The sequence below is a fragment of the Serpula lacrymans genome (assembly GCF_000218685.1).
Source record: "Serpula lacrymans var. lacrymans S7.9 unplaced genomic scaffold SERLAscaffold_3, whole genome shotgun sequence".
NCBI lineage: Eukaryota > Fungi > Basidiomycota > Agaricomycetes > Boletales > Serpulaceae > Serpula > Serpula lacrymans.
The window spans coordinates 2,297,365-2,317,014 of NW_006763292.1; the positions used below are offsets into that span (position 1 = coordinate 2,297,365).

Below are 19,650 nucleotides of genomic sequence, written 5' to 3' on the forward strand. Positions count from 1 at the left end.
TGTGCACGTTAAACTTTTAAGAAAGATGAATATATTCAAGATGTTACACCAATAAATTGTACAAGTAAATGCTACATAGATTAGCTAGTCAATAACTATGTATCACTAGTAGGATAAGTTAGCACCAAAGTCCATATCACGATATCATGAGAACCGGGTATGCCAGCAAAAGAGATGGTATAACTAAATAGTCATCGTTGATGACAACTTTTGAAGATGAATAATATGCATTGATACCCCGAGGGTTAACGCGGCACCGAGTCAAATGGAGCCATGATGAACCTTCGAGGCATGTCGAGAGCTTTACGACGCGCCACGGCTGCGACGATGCGGTGCTGTGTACAAAGCGATCTGTCAAAGCCCGCCTTGGCAGTGCTTAAGAGCATGGCGAATGCACCGCATCTTTAATAAATCGCCGCCACAACGCACGACCAAATGCCAATGATTGAACCGTTAACTTGCTGGGTCTCTAGTCCTCCTCAGGAACTTCGTAGATGCTGGACAACGAAGATTTACGTCCGGGAGTGCGCTGACCACTTCTGCGTCTGCGATGGCTTTTCTGTACCGCTGGGGGTGTTTGGTAGGACTGGGTATTCAAACCACTGTGTAAGTTATGGATGCTCGAGGTCTGATAGACGGGTGTATCATCGGAAAGTGAGGACATGGAGGACGAAGGTGATGAGCTATATATAACATATGGTTCATCATCGTCATCAGACGAGTCGCGGGAAAGTGGCAAAGACGAGGTGGAGGAGGACGAGAGCCTTGGGCTATCAAGGTCCTGGCCGAAAGGTGTGGCGAGGGGGCCAGAACGGCCAAAAGACAGCTATGGGAAAAGTTGAGAAACAGGAGAAAATGAGTTCCGAAGAGGAGACTTACCACATCCTGGCGTGCACTGGTTTCGCGTATCCACTCAGCAACGCGCCGCGCCCACTCACGCTTGCGCAGAAATTCGACCCGCTCGCGACGTTGAGATGCAGACTCTGTGTATTGGGCCTGCCTGCCACGCATATCGTAGGGGGGAGCAGGGATAGGAGTGATATAGGAGGAGAAGTCGGTGGCCAAGGATGAATAAAAGTCGGGAGAGCCCTGGCTTGCAGGCGCGAAAGGATAAGACTGAGACTGAAAGGCTAACATATATGAATGAAAAGGGAGAGTCTCAGCCTGGAGGCGAGGAGCGATATGGCAGTGGTGAAGAGGGAATAATAAGGTGGGGACGAGGAGAGAACGAACCGGGTGCCCTATATATGTGTCTCAAAAAAGTAAAGGGTCTAGGTCTGGAGTAAGTTGCCGAAGCGATGACTCACGTCAGTATTGACGTCTTCCACCACATTTCATTATATTATATTTACACTTTTCGTCCCACATTTTCATTTTTGTATCTATCCTCCTCTCTCGTCTCCACAGACGCAGTGTTTTTTGGAATAAAATTCGATGCAAAAGCGAGTGAAAACTATTGTTAAGCCGCGGATTCGTGGAAATACTGAGACACGCGATCGGAGTCAGGGCCAGGCTGTCCACGCTGACAAATCACCAATATCCCATTTGGGGCAAGGCACACCGCATCCGGCATGGTTGCCCGATCAGCGATAAGATAAAGTCAGCGTGCATTTCTGTGCAGTCGCACTGAGTAATACAATGTTGTGTGCACTCGAATGTGGCCACATGCATATCTCTTTCCTTCCAAGGCATCCGGCCACTCTGTCGCCACCAAGGACAAGAAGCAACATTCCGGAATCAAATACTTCGACAAGTTGCTATATCGACAGTGACACAAAAGAAAGTTTCTAAGGAATTGGGAGTCCTATCCTGGAGAACAGGACTGATTTACTGCGCCTGATTATCGCATGAAGGGTACACCCACCATGTCCGTCAGTCCCGAATCTTCCCTCCTTCATCATTTTCCCATTCGGCGATCTTGTAGACCCGGAGGTTCCAATCATCGGGAAAATACGCAACTGCAAAAAAAATGATTGCACACAGGTGCGCTCATTCAGTCCCTGCGGATAAAAGTACCTCACGCGCTGCCGCCGGGAAGGCAAGCAGAACCTGCTGTTATCCTGACGGTAACGATCATGTAAATGCGGCCCAAGTGCAACACCGAGCGCCCTCTCTAAACGGCCGAATGCGGTGTGGATCCAAAGCTCAAAGGTCCGTCATCACATTCATGCAACTTGAATGGCCTTCAATATTTCATACATTTGACGACGTCCAAGTATTCAACCAGCGACTAAAGTGAGGTCTGATAATTTGTTTTTGTGTTTTATGACGTCGGGCAGAGAACACCGTGGATGATGTGTGTCCTGTTATTCATAGCATTCAATAGGCGTGAAACACTGTGGTTCAGTACGACATGATATGTTTTATTACCAAAGAGTGCTATGCATATATATATGAAACAGATACCTGATCACGCGGGTCGACTCGAAGTTGGCCATTTCAACGTTCGACGGACAGCCGCATCGGAGGGTCTTGCGCCTAAGTATTGCGACACCTAATAATGTCAAGCATCTTCGTACATGAACAAATGACCAAAATTCACGTAACCAAATTTATGGACCACTAGCACAGTGCTAGCACACGCCAACTTGAAACTGCCTGTGTCAATGTCACTGCGAGGGTCCTCTCTATGTCATAAGACATAAGACTGAACTTGCATGTGCTTGACACCAGAGTGGTTCATTATTATTTTTTCCCGCGAGGAGCATGATAGTATGACATGAAAGCGTTGGTGAAAGTTAAAACAACAACCACGCATGCACGCAGGCAGACAAACTTCCAAGTTAGAGTTGATGTCAGCGGTCACTGTGTCCGGCATGGTCGGTATAGATAACGCTCCCCTTTCCTGCACTGGTTCACCTGGGAGCACATGCGACTGGCAGTGCCTTTTGCCCACCAATCAAGCGCCTATCAAGTCCTACAGTGAACCACCATGACCAGAATTCCACGTAAAGCCATCTGGTGAGCAGCATCCAACACTGTTATCGCTTACTATCGCAGTCACTGATGTGCAGCTTGCATTCGCAGGTTTAGTAAGTCTCCCACTCCCTCAGGCCATTTCGACGCTTTCTACTGGGCTTGACATTCAGCCTTTATCAAACCATACTGTGCTTCTTTCATTTTTGGTTAGTTATACCAGCCTTCTATTGACTGTCTTGACGCTGAAGTTTGTTTTGTGTCATGTGATCAACCAGCCTCAGCCGTCCAGCTCTTTATCACATACACCAACCGCGAGGACGCTATCTGGAAAAACCCTCTCATCAGAGCTGCCTTCATCATCGTCTGCGCCATCTGCAACATCATGAACGCAGCACTGGTTTACAGGAAAGCTGTAAGAGACGAAGCAGCCCTTGGGCTCGTCGCGTCAGGGGTCGATAACGTGACACAGGCACAGGTACAGGAGAAGACTGCTGGACGCGAAGCAGGATACTGTCGTTCCCTGGTTTTTCGGATTTCATGGGCCAACCGGACAACCTCAAAATAAGGATGTTCTGCTCACCGTATTACTTAGCTATTTCTCCCAGTAACTATTATGCCCCAGAAATCCTTACTTGCGGTATTTTGAGCTTGAAAAATGGTGCATTGGGTGAGATCCAACTTTTGTGCAAAGTAACGCACTTGTAACGCAGCTGTAACGTTCGATCTCGAAGCCGAGGCTACCGATGTGCGTATTGAGCTCCGCTTGGTGTGTGGCACGAACGATCAGTGATCAGTGAATTGGTGAAATTTTACACCTATTTTATGCCGACCGCTGATTCAAAACGGCATGTGTGACAATTATGTGACTTTAGCGTTATTCTGTGACATCCGGTTGGCCCATGAAATCCGAAAAACCAGGGAACGACAGTATAGAGCAGGGAGGCGGTACATTTCACTCGGATGCGTTTCCCGCAGAGAAGACGGGTTGATGTGGACTTGTCAAAGTGGAGTTTTACAGTGTTGTACAACTGAATATGGATCCAATACTTTTTGACTAGTTTTCCGTTTCTTAGCCATGTCCGTTTCTCAGATATATAATTTCAATTGTATTTTACATTTGTTAGGCTTGGTGTGAACCCTGCCGCCAACTGTCTACTTTGTCTCTCATTACCACTGTTGCAAATCCACAGCATTCAGGGACTAGGCATTCTCATGTTAAGGTACAACTGTAAGTCTTCCAAGAAGGTCCATAAAATAACTCATTTGTAGTGATGCTGTTCTAAAATGAAGGAGATGGTGGCCCCAAAAGTCGTGTGCGGCACATGTGGGAGCACATATTTTTGCTTAGTTTTGCTTGCATGGTTTTTGGTTAGCAGTAGAGTAGTGCAGTACACTGCCAGACGAGTTGCACTTGTCGCAGCTTTGTTGCAACTGTCAGGTGCCTGTGGCACCTTCCACACCTGTGGTGCCACAAAAAACCATGCGAGCGAAACTAAGTGAAAAAATGTGCTCCCACATGCTCTCCAGATGCCTCACCTTCATGACTCATGGCCTTCTTTACTTGAAGCTCTATCTTCAGCTTAGTATTGTCCACGTGGGGATCATGACCATCTTCATCATTGGATCACTCAGAATCAGTAAGAATTGAGGAACGTGAACTTGCAAGCGCGGTTTTGAGTTTTTGATCTTGATTACACTCTCATTTTGTTGCAATACTCATACTATCCCCTTTTCCAGTGAGTTCAACTATGATTTTTACTCCACAGTTACCGTGTTCAAGGCAGCCTGACTCAGACGAACTGGCACAATTTGTGAGTAATTGGATCTAGTGATGACTACCAAAACTCACCACACAGATATCTTTTGACTTTCCCTTCCAGGTTGCACAACCACCAAGATGTTTGATCTTGTAGTCCTTGAGGTGGAAGTGTGTCTCCGATGTCACAAATAGAAATTATATTACATAAGCAAACTTTGGAGGTTCGCCCGAAGCTTTACTCTGTGATTACAATCAGCCTTTTGTGGCTATCATTGTCTTTCACATGATATTTACATATGTTTGTTATATAAGAAGTATGTATTTACGTTGTTATGGCATTCATTTGCCAAAAGAATCCTTCTCCCGCACCTGTTCCCGCGCCCTGAGGGACCGAATATCCAACATCACATTCTTGTCATGTTACTGACTCCAATGCCATGTAGTACTGCCTTGTATACTAATGTTCCTGTCAGTGATTGTCAACAAAATGTGAATGGTCATGGGGTTAGTAAGTATCAGTTGTAGTTGACTCGAATGAACTTGAACTCACAAAGAAGGGATTTGGAACTACTGTGACAACACCAACAAGACACAGTCTTGGGGCACTGGAGCACAATAAAAACAACACTCAAAAGAAGAGGAAGAGGTGGGAGTGGTTACCCATTAGGTTTCAACAAGTTAGTTGTTGGTAGACAACGGGAGGACTCGCTGAGTCCTTCCCCATGTATTGCTCCTGTATATATACTAAAATACATGAGGTACTGTACAGTTGTAAATAAAGTTTAAAGTCCGATGTCTAGCATGTGACTATGAAAAGTCGGAAATGTAAAGTAAAGTAAATGGTCACATGACTGGTCATGTGACTTGGAAAAATAAAAGTAAAAGTGCAAAAAGTGAAGCGTAAGTAGGTACTGGTACGTCAATTGTAACATCAATCTGATATTTAGATTATGTCATGCATACCCAGAGCTAATTTTGAGTTTTATCCCAGATAAGGTGAACTATTTGCTGCTTTGGTCAAGACCTTCTGGCACTCTCTCTGATATTCTTTTCTAGGGCACAGCCTGCAATTTTGAGCTATGAACCAGAAAGTACATTCAATATTCAGTTACATGGTTGACGGCTAGAGCTAATCGTTGTCATGCACCAAAGTTGATTGGTAGCATGGACAGGTGTCAATAACGAAGCAAATATTCAAAAAGACTCGCCTTTGCGCCACACAGGCACAGTGCCACATGGAATAGTAATTAATATTGCCTGTTTTGAACTTGTGGCTGATCAGCACCACCTCTATTAGGCAATCCAGTCACGCTCACCTTTGCTTTTCCATTCAGTACTTTCGGCATTTCGGCATTTCGGCAAATTTTTGCGTCGCCACTGGCTACACATTGCATTGCGCCCTCGCTTTTGTCGTTTCCCTTACTCCCCTTCCTTTGCCTGGCCCCACCATGGGCCCCTTCCTCTCCTTTTTATTCTCACCTGACGGTCGTTTCTGGATCCCCATTCTAATCCACTTTTTTGTCACCTCCACCCTCCTCCTCCTCATCTTATTTGCACCCCCATCATTTCTGATGTCACCACTTCCTATCCGCTTCCGTCACCGATCCGTTAACTACCACGTGCCACTGCTGATATCAGCAAAGCCCCGGCGGCCGGTTCAAATAGGGCAACAGGTCCATCTTCATGACGTTGATCTACCATCATATACTATCAAAACATCGGTCGCTCGTCTTGCCTGGTTGGAGCGTGGGTGGGTAATTTTTGAGCTGGAGAAGGTTCATCCCCTTGCGTCGCCCATGTTCATCGCTGTCCCATTCACTTGGGTACACTTATCTTTTGTCCATCGTCTTCGCTACAGCTACACCTACCACACGCTGCCTGGGACTCACTTGTTCCAAATTGGAACTACTCCTCTCCCTCCCTCGTTTGATCAGGTGGTCCAACACAACCAGTCCATTGGTAAGGCCATGGAACTGTCGGATTTGGACTAGGTGGTGGACCGGTGGCTCCAGTTTCTTTGTCTTCAGCAGAACATTCATTTACAGTGCGATTATTTTTGATTTTTGAATCATTTTTATGGACACATATTTTTTTAGAATGCCTGACTGACAATAAAGGAACTGTGTTGATACTGATAGTGTTTTGCCTTGCCCTTTTTTTACTGCATCTTCCCATGACATCATGATTTTCCTGCTCTCTTTTTGCTATTGGACTTTACTTTATGGCTATACAAAACTGTGACATTACTCACAGCATTCATTGTTCTATCCCTTTCTTTTCCTTTTTTAACAATCTTATCCTGTACTACCTATGCAGGATTCGTCAGCATACATTCCTTCCTTCATGTTCTTTCTCATTCTTTTTGCACAGCTATACTGTGCATAGCCTACTTTTCTTTTACTATATAAACCCCTGTATTTTACCTTGTAAAAACAACAAGAACTCCATTCCAGACTTCTTCTCTAAATTCAAGTTCACTACTCTGCTGCTTGTGATCCAGTGTGGTCACAACACTTCCCACTGCTACCACTGTCAACTGCTTTCATCGTCACTTCCCATTTTTGAAGTCATTGTCATCCCTTTCGATTAGAGTCCTTTTGAGCACTACAGTTTGTGCGTCAGGAGCCTGCTATCACTGGGAACCTCGTCATATTGTCGTTCTCACACCTACCTTGTGCTATGATTAGCAAGGTAGTGCTCATCTATACTCGTTACTAAGCCCCTATCATCTATAAATTCAACTATCCCTCCTCCTCAAAACCCACACCCATACATCTCTGGGTTTTACTTTGAAGGATCCTTATACATACCACCCCACAAACAACCAGAGCACCCACTGTTCTAGGAGGCAAAGCCCATAAACAAGTTCCGTGGAATCTGGGAGGATTGTGTGTTAGTTTGTTTTTGTGTGTGGTTTTCTAACAACAGTTCTCATCATCGACAGTGTATCCCAAACGTGGCAGTTTTGTCCATTCTAGTCAAATCCAGAGTATCAAAACTAAACATCTTGCAGTGAGACTCAGACTTGGGATATTATCAAGGACTAGTTCCACCGAGTGCTACCGTGACAGCCAGCCAAACCCCAAACTTGATAACTTGGGACTCTGAGAGGTCCGGCATCAGATATGGCATATTTTGTAATATGTGGTTTAAAGCTTATGCTGATGTATGTATTTATATGGGACTTACCAACTTGCATCTAACAGCTCAGTATCACTTTGAGCACTACCGTGCATTGGCATACTCAGATTTTACCCCTTCAGCCAGTTCACTACCAGCATTGTCTGATTAGCGCAATATAATGTCTGATGGGGAAAGTGAAGTGGATCAGCCAAGCCCTTGCAGATCTCAGATAAACACTACCCAAAAACGCAATAGACAACCAAACACATTGGAATTGGCTCCTCAAAAAAAATTGTGCATAAATCATTTGGACATGTATACCTAAGTTCTCACCTTCTTTCACTTCAGCGCTACACAGGATCCTCTGATCCACCATGGACATCATTTTGGGAGGACAATACATGCATTTTGTAATGTGCAAAGCCTTCTTGAAAATGCCATTGAAAGAATGGCATCAGATGAACCTGACAACAGCTTACCTGCAGAGTAAGTCACAGTTATTGAACTCAGCCTTTTGAACTGATTCACATTAATGTTGTAGGGACAGGGCGAAGCAACATATATTCAAGGGCAGAGCAACATATATTCAAGGAATTATTGAAGCTTGTCCCAAGCTTGGAGAGGCATCTCATGGGTCCAGAAACTACAGAAGAAGACATAATAATGGTTGCAGATATGGTACATCTTATCCTATCTAAAACAACAATTACACCATTATATATCTTCACAGATCCAGAAAGGTGCAAATGGGGCCAGATCTGACAATACTAAGAGTCTCAAATCCGCTGTAATTGACTGGATTACTCCCAGAGGACAGACTCTTTCTCCTCACATATATTGCAACGTCAAAGCAAATTGAGGTTTCAATCATAAATGCACCGGCTTTCTTCTTTGTCCTGCTGGGTTGACTTGGTCCAACAAGAAGTAAGTAGATATGTTCTATTGATAGGCTGGCCATTCTTACAAAGCTTCTAGCGTCAAAACTAAATTAATAACTGGGCAAATCCAAGTTCTGGGCAATCAGTGGCCTATTCTGTTATACACAAATTACTCATATGATGCAAAAGAACTCTGGAATGGCTTGCTCAGAAGCGGTCTTCTTGTCAATGTGAACCGATGCATATAATCTACTATGACCTATACTAATTATAACAAAATTACACAGGCTTTTAAACACATTTTCACGTCACCAAGTTCTGTGGATCAAGAACTGAAAGCTATGCGCTCCAGTGTAAGTTGCTAAAGGCGTCTGGGAGAGAACTGAGTATAGTCTTTACGTCCAAACACCTATGCGTTGTTCAACCCGCAGGGATCAACCAAGGGATTCAGAAGAAAGTGCTGAAGACTACAATAGAGTGGGTCCGCAGGTTCGCAAATAAGTCCGCAGGTCAGTTTTCAGAGTCTGCACTTTTAAGTCTAAACGGAGCGGATACGTCACAGCAAGTTGTGATCTTGCTGGAAAGGCAATAATACGAATGTGGGGGTGATAATATGAGCTGAGGATGAATATAGAGTGGAGAATACAACACTGGAATGACTCCTGAGAGTCCGCGTTTTGGGGTCTATACGAGCAGAGCGTCACAACAAGCTCGGCACTTTGTTGGAAATCTTGGTAAATATGGCTGTGGGACGTCTACAACAATTCTGAAGCGACTATGGCGACTTATTCAGACGAATTCTGAGTATATGGGGGATCAAAAAGAGGGATTTCTTTCCTTTTGGAAGTACAGTTTTATAGCAGTACCAAAAAGGAAATAGCAGAAATAGCGTAAAACATATGAGAACCAATGGGAGAAATGAAGGATAAACATTAGAAAGTGTCCATATGAAAATGTAAGAAAAAGCGGGTTATATCCTGCTAGTCCGATGTCCAGACAGTTCCATACCATGAGGGACAACTCCTATATTCCATAAAAGGAAAGGGGTAGTTGATCCATGGACAGTCATAATGCTCTGGCATGTGGAGTCTTGCACGTGCATGGAGTGTTGAGTTAGCTCCTCGTCCGACGGGTCCGAAGTCCGAAAAGTGCGGACCCTATATGTCCGCAAATGCGGACTCTATGTATGCGCAAACATGGACTCTGCAGACTGTTGCGTATTGATGCATGGTTTGTTGTAGAACTGGATTGATATGTTGGGAAATAAAGGGATTACTGTGCTGGCATCTAAGTCAACTCTACACCGGGAACACGTGTATACACGGCATGCGTTCAGTCAGCAAGGCTTTGATTGCTTATGTTGTAACTTTGCTCTAACTTCAACGCAAGTTTTCTCCCGCACCAATCTAGTCACCAATTCTGAATGGTTCTACAATAGCATTCTTACCTTGTTTGAAGATCCTAAAGAGAAGGAAGAGGTCAATCAATTATTGGTGCGGTGGAACAGGTGCATACTAATATATTTATCTTATGAGTTTTGCTTGAGTTGTAACAACCAAGAGTTTGTTACTCTGGCGCACAACTCAGACAAGCTATAGAGAGGATGATGAGGGAGTGGTTATCCTTTAGGCTTCAACAAGTTGGTTGTGAGGATACAACAGGAGGACTCACTGAGGAGTCTCCTTGATCTATTAGGGTATATATACTACTACAGTGTTGTTTGTACATGTGTACTATACAGTTGATGGAGGCAGTGGCTGATGATGTCAAGGGGCACAGCCCATGTGACCAGCTCTACTGCGTGAGAGAGTTGTATCTAAAAATAAGGAAAAGGCAGTGTAGCGCAAGAAAGAGGAGTTTGAACAAAGGGGAAAGTGCCACATGTCACAGTGTGTGAAAACTACAGAAAAAGGTTAAAGAGGAGAATGAAAATTCAAGGTCCGAAAATTGTGTATTGCAACATGAGTTACTCAAACTGTTCCTTAGACAAGTGTTCCCAATTTATGCAACTCCTGAACGTTTACCATCCAAGAACAGTGCATTGACAAAGATTAAAGAAAGATGGGAGGCTTTGAAGAGGTCTCAGAATGGAGAGGGTTCCCGTACTGTATCTGATTGATTTGCATGTCCAAGTCTGCTTGTATGATTTATATTTGATAATTACATCAGTTGTGCTATGGTTTCTCATCAAATGTGTATACTAAGATTGCTATTGAAAGTGTAAATCTTTCGTGACACACAGATTGTGCGACTACATATTGGCTCCACCGAGACCAGCCTGATATTCACTCAACAATAAAATATTTCTGACTCAAAACTACAATTAACCTTATTATAGGCATCAGTTCTCTTAGGCATAAACTCTCTTGTAGATTACAAGGGTAGACAAACATTAGATAAATCATATTGTATTTTTCAAATCACAAGAGGCTGTTAAAAAGTTGCCAGAAATACTTACTTGCAAAGACTTATAAACTTCCCCATACAATACAAAGATGACCTATGCAAACATTGTGGGGATTAACTTATAATAGCTAGACTTGCAGTGTAATTTTACAGTGATTTTTTTGTAAAAATATATCAATTATATCTAACAAAAATATGAAGCAAAATTTTAAAATATAATCCCTAATATCACTTGCCTGTCCTCACAGCTTTGAGTCTGGAATTGTCACGTGTGACATAATTCCTTGTGTGACTATTTTCCTGAAATTTGATTGAATCCTGCCAGCTGAGTTGCTCCGAATCTTATCTAAATGTTTGTTGCCATTACACCATCATCATGGTGCCCAGTGAAAAGTTGCAATCTAGAAATATGGCAAAAGCTTGAAATAGAAGTAAACATGTAAATATATAGACAAATGACAACATATCACGGAAATCAGTGATTAAGTGACTCATTGGCATGTAAGGAATGTTGCATAAGATCCATAATCAAGATTAGTGTTGCACATAATATATTTATTGTTGCTTTCTTGCTTACTTGCATATTTTCACAGACTCAAACAGATATTTGGAGTATCAGTAAGATGAATTCAGCAAAATAGACAGCAAAAATCAGTCACAGTAAGTGTGGATTAATATAGTAATCATTAGCTATATGTGTTATCATACCAGTATACTGTCATATATACCACCAATGGTTCTACCATCACCCTGTTCTCTACAATCACCTCAAATCTTCACATTGAATCCCTCATCCCAGCTTTAATAGTTCCCAATTGCCAAACCACAAGCAGCTGCGGTGAGGTGTCCTCACATACACCACTGGTACCAATTATTCACCCACCACTGAAACCACCTAGCAAATGAATAGTGCCAACACATTTAAAGGCTTTCATACCAATATCAACTTTTGATCCCCCCAGCAATTATTTCTAATCAATTTTTACAGAAATTTCTGTGCTATCAAATGGTGTGCAAACAATCCAGCTTAATAGCACCAGTGACAATTCATGCAGTATTGGAACAAATTGGCGGTGTACAGAAAACAGGTTTGTTTGTTCTCTCTCTAGCCTAATATTGTTCTGATTTTATTCCAGGTTAATAAAACTAAGTGAAACTCAGTCGCTGCCCGAGAGGCTATAGAAACGACTTTATTATTTACCTAAGTGAAACTACAATAGATGTTAGTTTGAGATGATCTCTAATAAATGTAATGTAACATACCTCAGCTGCTGCCCGAGAGGCTATAGAAACGACTGAGGTATTCCTATACTAAACCCCCTACTACTTATAGTCGGAGGTGCTACTCGCTACAGTATAATGACTCCTAGGAGTACAATTGTGCTCCTAGGAGAACAATGGTTACTCCATGGAGTGGTGGCTATGCTCCATGGAGAACAATGGCTGCTTTGGCAGAGACCAGGTGTATCTGGTTTTGTCACTCCCACTCGAGTGCAACCGTAGTCCCATAGCTTTAGAGAATTTCCAGTGTTTTTCATGAGTGAGGGGTTTAGTGAGAATGTCTGCAACCATATCTCCTGTAGGAACCTATCTGATTACTGCCTCTCCCTTTGATACTAAGTCATCTCGGATAAAATGATATTTCCGTTGAATGTGTTTTGTGCGAGCACAGAACTGTGGATCTCGTGTAAGAATGATAGCTGCTTGATTGTCACAGTGCAATGTTGTAGGTCCATTTTGAGCATGTCCAATTTCTTCAAAAAATGTCTGAAGCCATGCAAGGTGTTGTCCAGTATTGCTCAATCCAATGTACTCTGACTCCGTGGAGGATAAAGCAACCATGCTTTGTCTTTTGCTTGTCCAGGAGATTGCTCCTCGGATAGTGATAAAAACAAACCCTGATGTTGATCGAGACGTGTCTGGGTCTCCAGACCAATCTGCATCTGAATATCCATAGAAATCCATGTCCATGGAGACATCTGTGCCATCATATTGTAGTTCCATATCCCTGGTTGCTTTCAGATATCGGAGGACACATTTTGCAGCTTCCCAGTGATGGCTCCTTGGAGCTGAGCTATGCCTGCTTAGTATTCCAACAACGTAGGCAATGTCTGGGCGGGTTCCGAGCATAGCATACATGAGGGAGCCTACAATTGAGAGGTATGACACTTGACACCCTTCAATATGCATCTCGTGTTGCACAATATTTTCCCCTGGAGCATTTGCAAGGAGTTTTGATCCATGGGCTATTGGTGTCCATACTGGTTTGCAGTTCTTCATTCCAGTATGCTCCAGGACTGTGTCAATGTATTGGCGTTGCAATAGGGATATTGTTTTGTTTGAACGATCACATTGGATTTCTATTCCGAGGATGTATTTTGCTTCTCCAAGGTCCCACATTTTGAATATGGATTCAAGTTTGGCTTTTGTGATATCCATGAATTTTCGGGATGAAGCTCCTAGGAGGAGGTCATCTACATAGACAACAACAAAGCATATTTGTTTGTTGTCCCGGAATACATAGAGACATGTTTCTGCATTTAGTCTTGTGAAACCGAGCTCCTGGAGCTTGCGATCAAAAGTTTTGTTCCATGTACGACCAGCTTGTTTTAACGCGTAGATGGATTTTTTCAATCTCCAGCAGTATCCAGGTTGGATAGGAACACCCCCTGGAGGAAGCATGTACAGTTCTTCTTCAAGTTCTCCATTGAGATAAGCTGTGGATACGTCCATTTGATCAAGTTCTAGGTCATACTTTGCTGCCAGGGCTAGAATAATTCGGATTGACTCTAAGTTTGCAACCGGAGCAAAAACCTCCTAGTAATCAATCCCCTCCCTTTGAGTAAAACCTCGTGCAACAATCCGGAGTTTGTATCTCTCAATGTTTCCGTTTTGATCAAACTTGATCTGGAACACAGGTTTTGATGTGATGGGTTTTACTCCCTTTGGAAGTGGAACAGTGTCATATACTGCATTAGTATTGAGACTTAGGAGTTCCTCCTCCAAGGCAGACTTCCATAATTCTCCATCTGGACATGATAAGGCTTCCTTTAGTGTCCTTGGAAGGTCTGTGTTAGATGGACCGGTACTTGCTATTCCAGAAAAGAATGTCTCCTCTGTATCAGATGTTTTTTCATGAACCTTAGAAGTGTTAGGTTTCTCCATGGAGTTGTCATGCTGCTCTTTTCGAGACTGTTCCTCATCTAGAGTCCTTTGATAATCTCGGTTTTTGTCTGCAGGACGGGTCTGGCGACTGCTTTTGCGTACTCCTAGGACTTCAGCAGGCATAACTGCTCTTTTAGGAACTTGTGCAGGTACTCCAGGGAGTAGACACATTTGTGTGTGTGTTGCCCCACTCACTCCTGAAGGTGTTGAATCACTCCTCGGAGGCGTTGGATGCCTTCCAGAAGCTGATCCAATGGACAGGCTGTTTAGCTGTATCCGGACTTTTTCCACATCAGCTGGCTGTATGTTGAGGGGCTGTCCTCCCACTGACTGTGACTCTAATTTGGCTTTCCGTTCTGAAGATGGCCAGTGTTCAGGTCTTGGTTGTAGAGACTGTTGTGGAGGGTGTCTTAGCTGATCAGGTGCTCTCACTGCTCTCAGAACATCTTCACGGAGGTATTGCCCCACTGCTCTCGGAACATCGTCATGCTGATATGGTTCCATTTGCAATTTATTTGGATCTCGGATCTGAGGGTCAGGATCATCCTCCTCCAGTGTATTTTGGTCTGGATAGTGAGCATTCTCTGGAATGAGTCCCTCCCACTGATCTGTGCTAGTTTCTGTGTTCCAGGGAGCAGTGTCATCCTTTTGTACCTTTTTGGATTCATTGAATATGACATGCCGACTGGAAAACACAGTTCGTTTTTCAGTGTCTAGGAGTTTATAGGCTTGCTTTCCATGTGTGTAGCCAATCATTATGGCTTTGTGCCCCTTGGAGTAAAACTTCCCTTGCCTTTTGTCTTTCGGAATCAAGGCATATGCTTGGCATCCGAAAGGGCGAAACAAAGTTGGATCAACTCTCCTTTTAAACAGTATTTCATATGGGGTCTTTCCATGGAGTCCTGATGCTGGGCTGCGTGCTGTGATATATGCAGCTGTTTGCATAGCATCTACCCAAAATGACTTTGGGAGCTTGGAATCATGGAGCATAGTGGTTGCTAATGTAGCCAATGTCTGATTCATGTGTTCTGCAATGCCATTTTGTTCCGGAGTATCTGCAGCTGTAGTTTCTTGGATGACACCATCTCCTCGGAGTTGATTTTTGAATGCATTGCCAGTATATTCTCCTCCCCCATCGCTCCGGAGGAATTCTGTGTATAGTGGAGTGAAGTTTTCTTCTCCCAAATGAGTCCGGAAGAATGTTTGGACATCTTCTTTCCATTGCTTGTATCGTTCCAGTGCTTTACTCTTATGTTTCAGGAAATATATCCATGGAAATTTGGAGAAATCATCTACAATGATAATCCAGTACCGGAAACCCTCCCTGGAAGTTGGTTTGATTGGTCCTCCAACATCTGTGTGCACAATTTGTATGGGGCGCTTGGCTCAGTTTCCTCCAGTGGACATGAAAGGTAATTTCTTCATCTTTCCTAAAGCACAAGGTTCACAGAACTTCGGGGTTCCAGTAAGGGTGTCTATGTCCTGGAGCTGTCTTTTTGTAACCATTTATTGCAAGCGGTCCATTCCAATGTGTCCCATTCTCCTGTGCAATAAATTTACATCTACTGCTGCAAAAGCTGACTCCGGGTTGATTTCGGGTTTTGCTTGGATGTGATAAAGTCCTTGCTTGTGTAACGCAGTGAGGATAAGTTCCTCCTTTTTCCGAACTTCACAAGCATTTGACCCTGCTGGAAAAAGTGTTGATAACCCCATTTTGGACAATTTGTGGATAGAGACGAGTGCTAACGTGAAGTTTGGCACAAGTAAGACATTTGACAGTGCAATATTGTAGTCCTTTTTGCCAACAGTTGCTTGTAGGATTACTGTTCCAATGCCAATGGCATTTACAGAGGATTCATCCCCAAAACTGATTGTCCTCAGAGGATGCAGAACATGGTATGTTCCTGGCTCAAACCAGGAGCGGTGAGGGACCATGTGGGATGTTTCTCCGGAGTCAATAATAATTGTTGTTTTGGTCTTATTGGGTTCCGACACAAGGTAAGCTTGAATGCGTTTAGCAAGGGGCTTGGAAATATGTACATGTTCCAATGCAATATGACTCTGTTCCTCCTCGGAGTCAGATCCAGATGATTGCTCTGCCATATTTGCCTTTTCCTTCTCTTTTCCTTTATCCTTGTTCAGCTGACTAAAGTGTTCGACACTCCGAGGTGTTGCGTGATTTGGCTTTGTGGAAGTCACACCATTTCTCCTCGGATTTGAGTGCTGATTCGGAACCTCCAGGGGCCTTCCCTGACTGTTGTGCAACTTCTGCAGTGATCCAGATCTCAACTGCATCAAAGATAAGTTTATTTTCTTCAATCGTGTTGATTACTGATGACTGAAATATTTGCCATTCAGGAGTGCATGGGAGAGATTGGAGAAGAGCAAAAGCCATGAGTTTGGTATCAACTCCTAGTTTCATTCCGGAGAGGTGTGAATCTATTGTCCGGATTTTTGCAATGTGGTCCTGGATAGGTGATGTCCCATCCCAGGACAATTTGGTGAGTTGCTGGAATGAATAAAAGGCCGAGGCAATGTTGGACGTTTGATGGGATGAGACAATTTTATCAAATAACTCCTTGGAGCTGGTGAGGTCTCCAGTCCTCATTAGGAGGGCATCAGAGATGTGGTCCTGGATGATTCCATGTGCCTTCTCATCCTTAAGTATCCAGGTGATCTCAGGATCCTCCGAGGAGGTAGGTTTTCCTGGTGAGGGCTTAAGCTCCTCTCCAGTAACAACCCGGAGAACTTTTTCCCGACGTAGCTTTGAGATGATCCGGAGTTTCCATATCTGAAAATTGTTGGGTCCAGTGAGAACTGGACATGCGGATGTATCGCGTACTGTGGTCATGGTTCCAAGGTTGCCGTTTCAAATAAGAATTATTTCCTGTGTAGCTTTTGTGCACCATGTGAGGAATCGATTTTTCTTATCGCATTCCCGTCATGTCGTGGTTAGCAGACTCAATCCCCGTCACTCCTCTTGCCCTTGGACTAGAGATTACAGCAGGTGTCTTATTACTTTTATCCTTTTTCTTCTTATTCTCTATTCACACTCACATCTTATCATACCTACGACGAGGTAGACTTGTTGTCGACCCTCGAGAAGATATCCAGATGACATAGCCACAATCCAGTGCTATGTCTGGGAATACTTCGGAGTAATATTGATAAGCGAAGAAAGTTGTGAGTCAGCACCTTCTCATGGGCTTACTGATACAGCCAATCACACATCCCTTACCAATACGTTTTCTCATACGATTAGTAAATACGATAGATCAGACCACTTTCTCCTTTTATTTCTATTGGTTAGCTGACTGGTCAGACCACTTTCTCAAGTTCTTCCCTTTCTCGGTCTGACCATCGCCATTCACTATATAAAGAGATACATACTCGATGTACTGTTCTTTAGTTCAATATTAGTTTGGATTTGCACTTATACCGATACTCTTCATCCTCATACCCTGATTCACCGCCTTCCAGCAAGGACTTGACCAGGCATTGTGCTTTGTTATATAGCTTCGTATTTGTTGCCTGACACACCAGGGCTGATAACCTAATAAAACTAAGTGAAACTCAGCCGCTGCCTGAGAGGCTATAGAAACGACTTTATTATTTACCTAAGTGAAACTACAATAGATGTTAGTTTAAGGTGATCTCTAATAAATGTAATGTAACATACCTCAGCCGCTGCCCGAGAGGCTATAGAAACGACTGAGGTATTCCTATACTAAACCCCCTACTACTTATAGTCGGAGGTGCTACTCGCTACAGTATAATGACTCCTTGGAGATTTGGCTTACTCAAATGTTTCTGATCTTTGATGATTTTTACAGATATTCTTATCAATTTCTATATATTTCAAGGTATTTCTAGATATTTACATTTGTAACTTTTCACTGGGCATCATGATGATGGTGTAATGGCAACAAACATTTAAATAAGATTCGGAACAACTTAGCTGGCAGGATTCAATCAGATTTCAGGAAAATAGTCACACAAGGAATTATGTCACATGTGACAATTCCAGACTCAAAGCTGTGAGGACAGGCAAATGATATTAGGGATTATATTTTAAAATTTTGCTTCATATTTTTGTTAGATATAATTGGTATATTTTTACAGAAAAATCACTTAAATCACACTGCAAGTCTAGCTATTATAAGTCTATCCCCACAGTGGAAGTGGAAAGATATTGAAGCTATACCTGGTCATGTTCTCAGCAGTAATTACAATAACAGCAATGATGATAGACCTTTGAGATTTCATAAACTCAGCCATCACTTATATAGAGTCATCAAACATGTTATTACAATGATAGATTGGTTTGACATGTTGTCCCTTATAATGTAAAGTAAGCCATTAGAACAGTTTGTCAAAACTTCACCGATTTCCTGATGGCATGCATGCAGGCAGACAAACTTCCAAGTTAAATGTCAGCGGCCGCTGTGCCCGGCATTGCCGGTCCGCTCGCTATAGATAACGCTTTCCTTTCCTGCACTGGTTCAACTGAGAGCACATGCGACTGGCAGTGCCTTTTGCCCACCAAAGAAGTGCCTATCAAGACATACACTTTACAGTGAACCACCATGACCAGAATCCCACGTATCGCCATCTGGTAAGTAGCATCCAATACTGTTATCGCTTACTATCGCAGTCACTGAGGTGCAGCTTGCATTCGCAGGTTTAGTAAGTCTCCCACTCCCTCAGGCCATTTCGACACTTTCTACTGGGCCTGACATTTAGCCATTATCAAGTCATACTATCCTTCTGTAATTTTTGGTTAGTTATGCCGGCCTTCCATTGACTGTCTTGACGCTGAAGTTTGTTTTGTGTCATGTGATCAACCAGCCTCAGCGTCCAGCTCTCTATCACATACATCAACCGCAAGGACGCTACCTGGCAAAACCCTCTCATCGGAGCCGCCACCATCATATTCTGCGCCATCTGCAACATCATCACCGCAGCACTGTTTTACAGGAATGCTGTAAGGAACAAAGCAGCCCTTGGGCTCGTCGCGTCAGGAGTCGATAACGTGACACAGGCACAGGTACAAGAGAAGAGGTTGCTGCTGGACGCGAAGCAGGATATAGAGCAGGGAGGCGGTACATTTCACTTGGATGCATTTCCTGCAGAGAAGACGGGCTGATGTGGACTTGCCGAAGTGGAGTTTTACAATGTTGTGCGGCTGAACATGGATCCGTTATTTTTGTGCTGACTAGTTTTCCGTTTCTTAGACATGTCCGTTTCTCAGATATATAATTTCAATTGTATTTTATATTTGTTAAACTGGGTGTGAACCATGCTATCGCCAAGTGTCTACCTCGTCTCTCATGACCACTGTTGCGAAACCACAGCAATCAGGGGTTAGGCATAGGCAATGGATTCTCATGCTAAGGTACA

The 19,650-nt window shown here is 43.4% G+C and overlaps 7 protein-coding genes across 7 annotated transcripts; 5 read left to right on the top strand and 2 right to left on the bottom strand.

Moving 5' to 3' along the window:
- Nucleotides 1–8: 8 nt before the first annotated feature.
- Nucleotides 9–1,326, bottom strand: SERLADRAFT_459247 (uncharacterized protein; the record flags this gene model as incomplete). Its single annotated transcript, XM_007314751.1, has 2 exons — nt 9–826; nt 880–1,326. 2 exons carry the CDS (start codon nt 1,135–1,137, stop codon nt 470–472), a joined length of 615 nt encoding a protein of 204 aa, XP_007314813.1.
- Nucleotides 1,327–1,628: 302 nt separating this feature from the next.
- Nucleotides 1,629–2,339, top strand: SERLADRAFT_459249 (uncharacterized protein; the record flags this gene model as incomplete). The annotated part of the gene is made up of 2 exons (XM_007314752.1): nt 1,629–1,969; nt 1,993–2,339. 2 exons carry the CDS (start codon nt 1,848–1,850, stop codon nt 2,237–2,239), a joined length of 369 nt encoding a protein of 122 aa, XP_007314814.1.
- A 417-nt stretch (nt 2,340–2,756) lies between these two features.
- SERLADRAFT_366329 (uncharacterized protein) lies at nt 2,757–2,936 on the top strand (the record flags this gene model as incomplete). The annotated part of the gene is made up of 1 exon (XM_007314753.1): nt 2,757–2,936. The coding sequence occupies one exon, from the start codon at nt 2,757–2,759 to the stop codon at nt 2,934–2,936; it is 180 nt and encodes a 59-aa protein (XP_007314815.1).
- Nucleotides 2,937–3,037: 101 nt separating this feature from the next.
- SERLADRAFT_459253 (uncharacterized protein) lies at nt 3,038–3,852 on the top strand (the record flags this gene model as incomplete). Its single annotated transcript, XM_007314754.1, has 2 exons — nt 3,038–3,125; nt 3,195–3,852. Coding segments are annotated over 2 exons (272 nt in total), but the record flags the coding sequence as incomplete, so codon positions are not given.
- A 4,323-nt stretch (nt 3,853–8,175) lies between these two features.
- On the top strand, nt 8,176–8,660 carry SERLADRAFT_434536 (uncharacterized protein; the record flags this gene model as incomplete). The annotated part of the gene is made up of 3 exons (XM_007314755.1): nt 8,176–8,287; nt 8,343–8,479; nt 8,532–8,660. The coding sequence occupies 3 exons, from the start codon at nt 8,176–8,178 to the stop codon at nt 8,658–8,660; spliced, it is 378 nt and encodes a 125-aa protein (XP_007314817.1).
- Nucleotides 8,661–17,157: 8,497 nt separating this feature from the next.
- On the top strand, nt 17,158–17,675 carry SERLADRAFT_380540 (uncharacterized protein; the record flags this gene model as incomplete). Its single annotated transcript, XM_007314756.1, has 1 exon — nt 17,158–17,675. A coding segment is annotated over one exon (157 nt), but the record flags the coding sequence as incomplete, so codon positions are not given.
- A 1,415-nt stretch (nt 17,676–19,090) lies between these two features.
- On the bottom strand, nt 19,091–19,536 carry SERLADRAFT_459257 (uncharacterized protein; the record flags this gene model as incomplete). The annotated part of the gene is made up of 2 exons (XM_007314757.1): nt 19,091–19,194; nt 19,226–19,536. The coding sequence occupies 2 exons, from the start codon at nt 19,371–19,373 to the stop codon at nt 19,091–19,093; spliced, it is 252 nt and encodes an 83-aa protein (XP_007314819.1).
- Nucleotides 19,537–19,650: the final 114 nt, after the last annotated feature.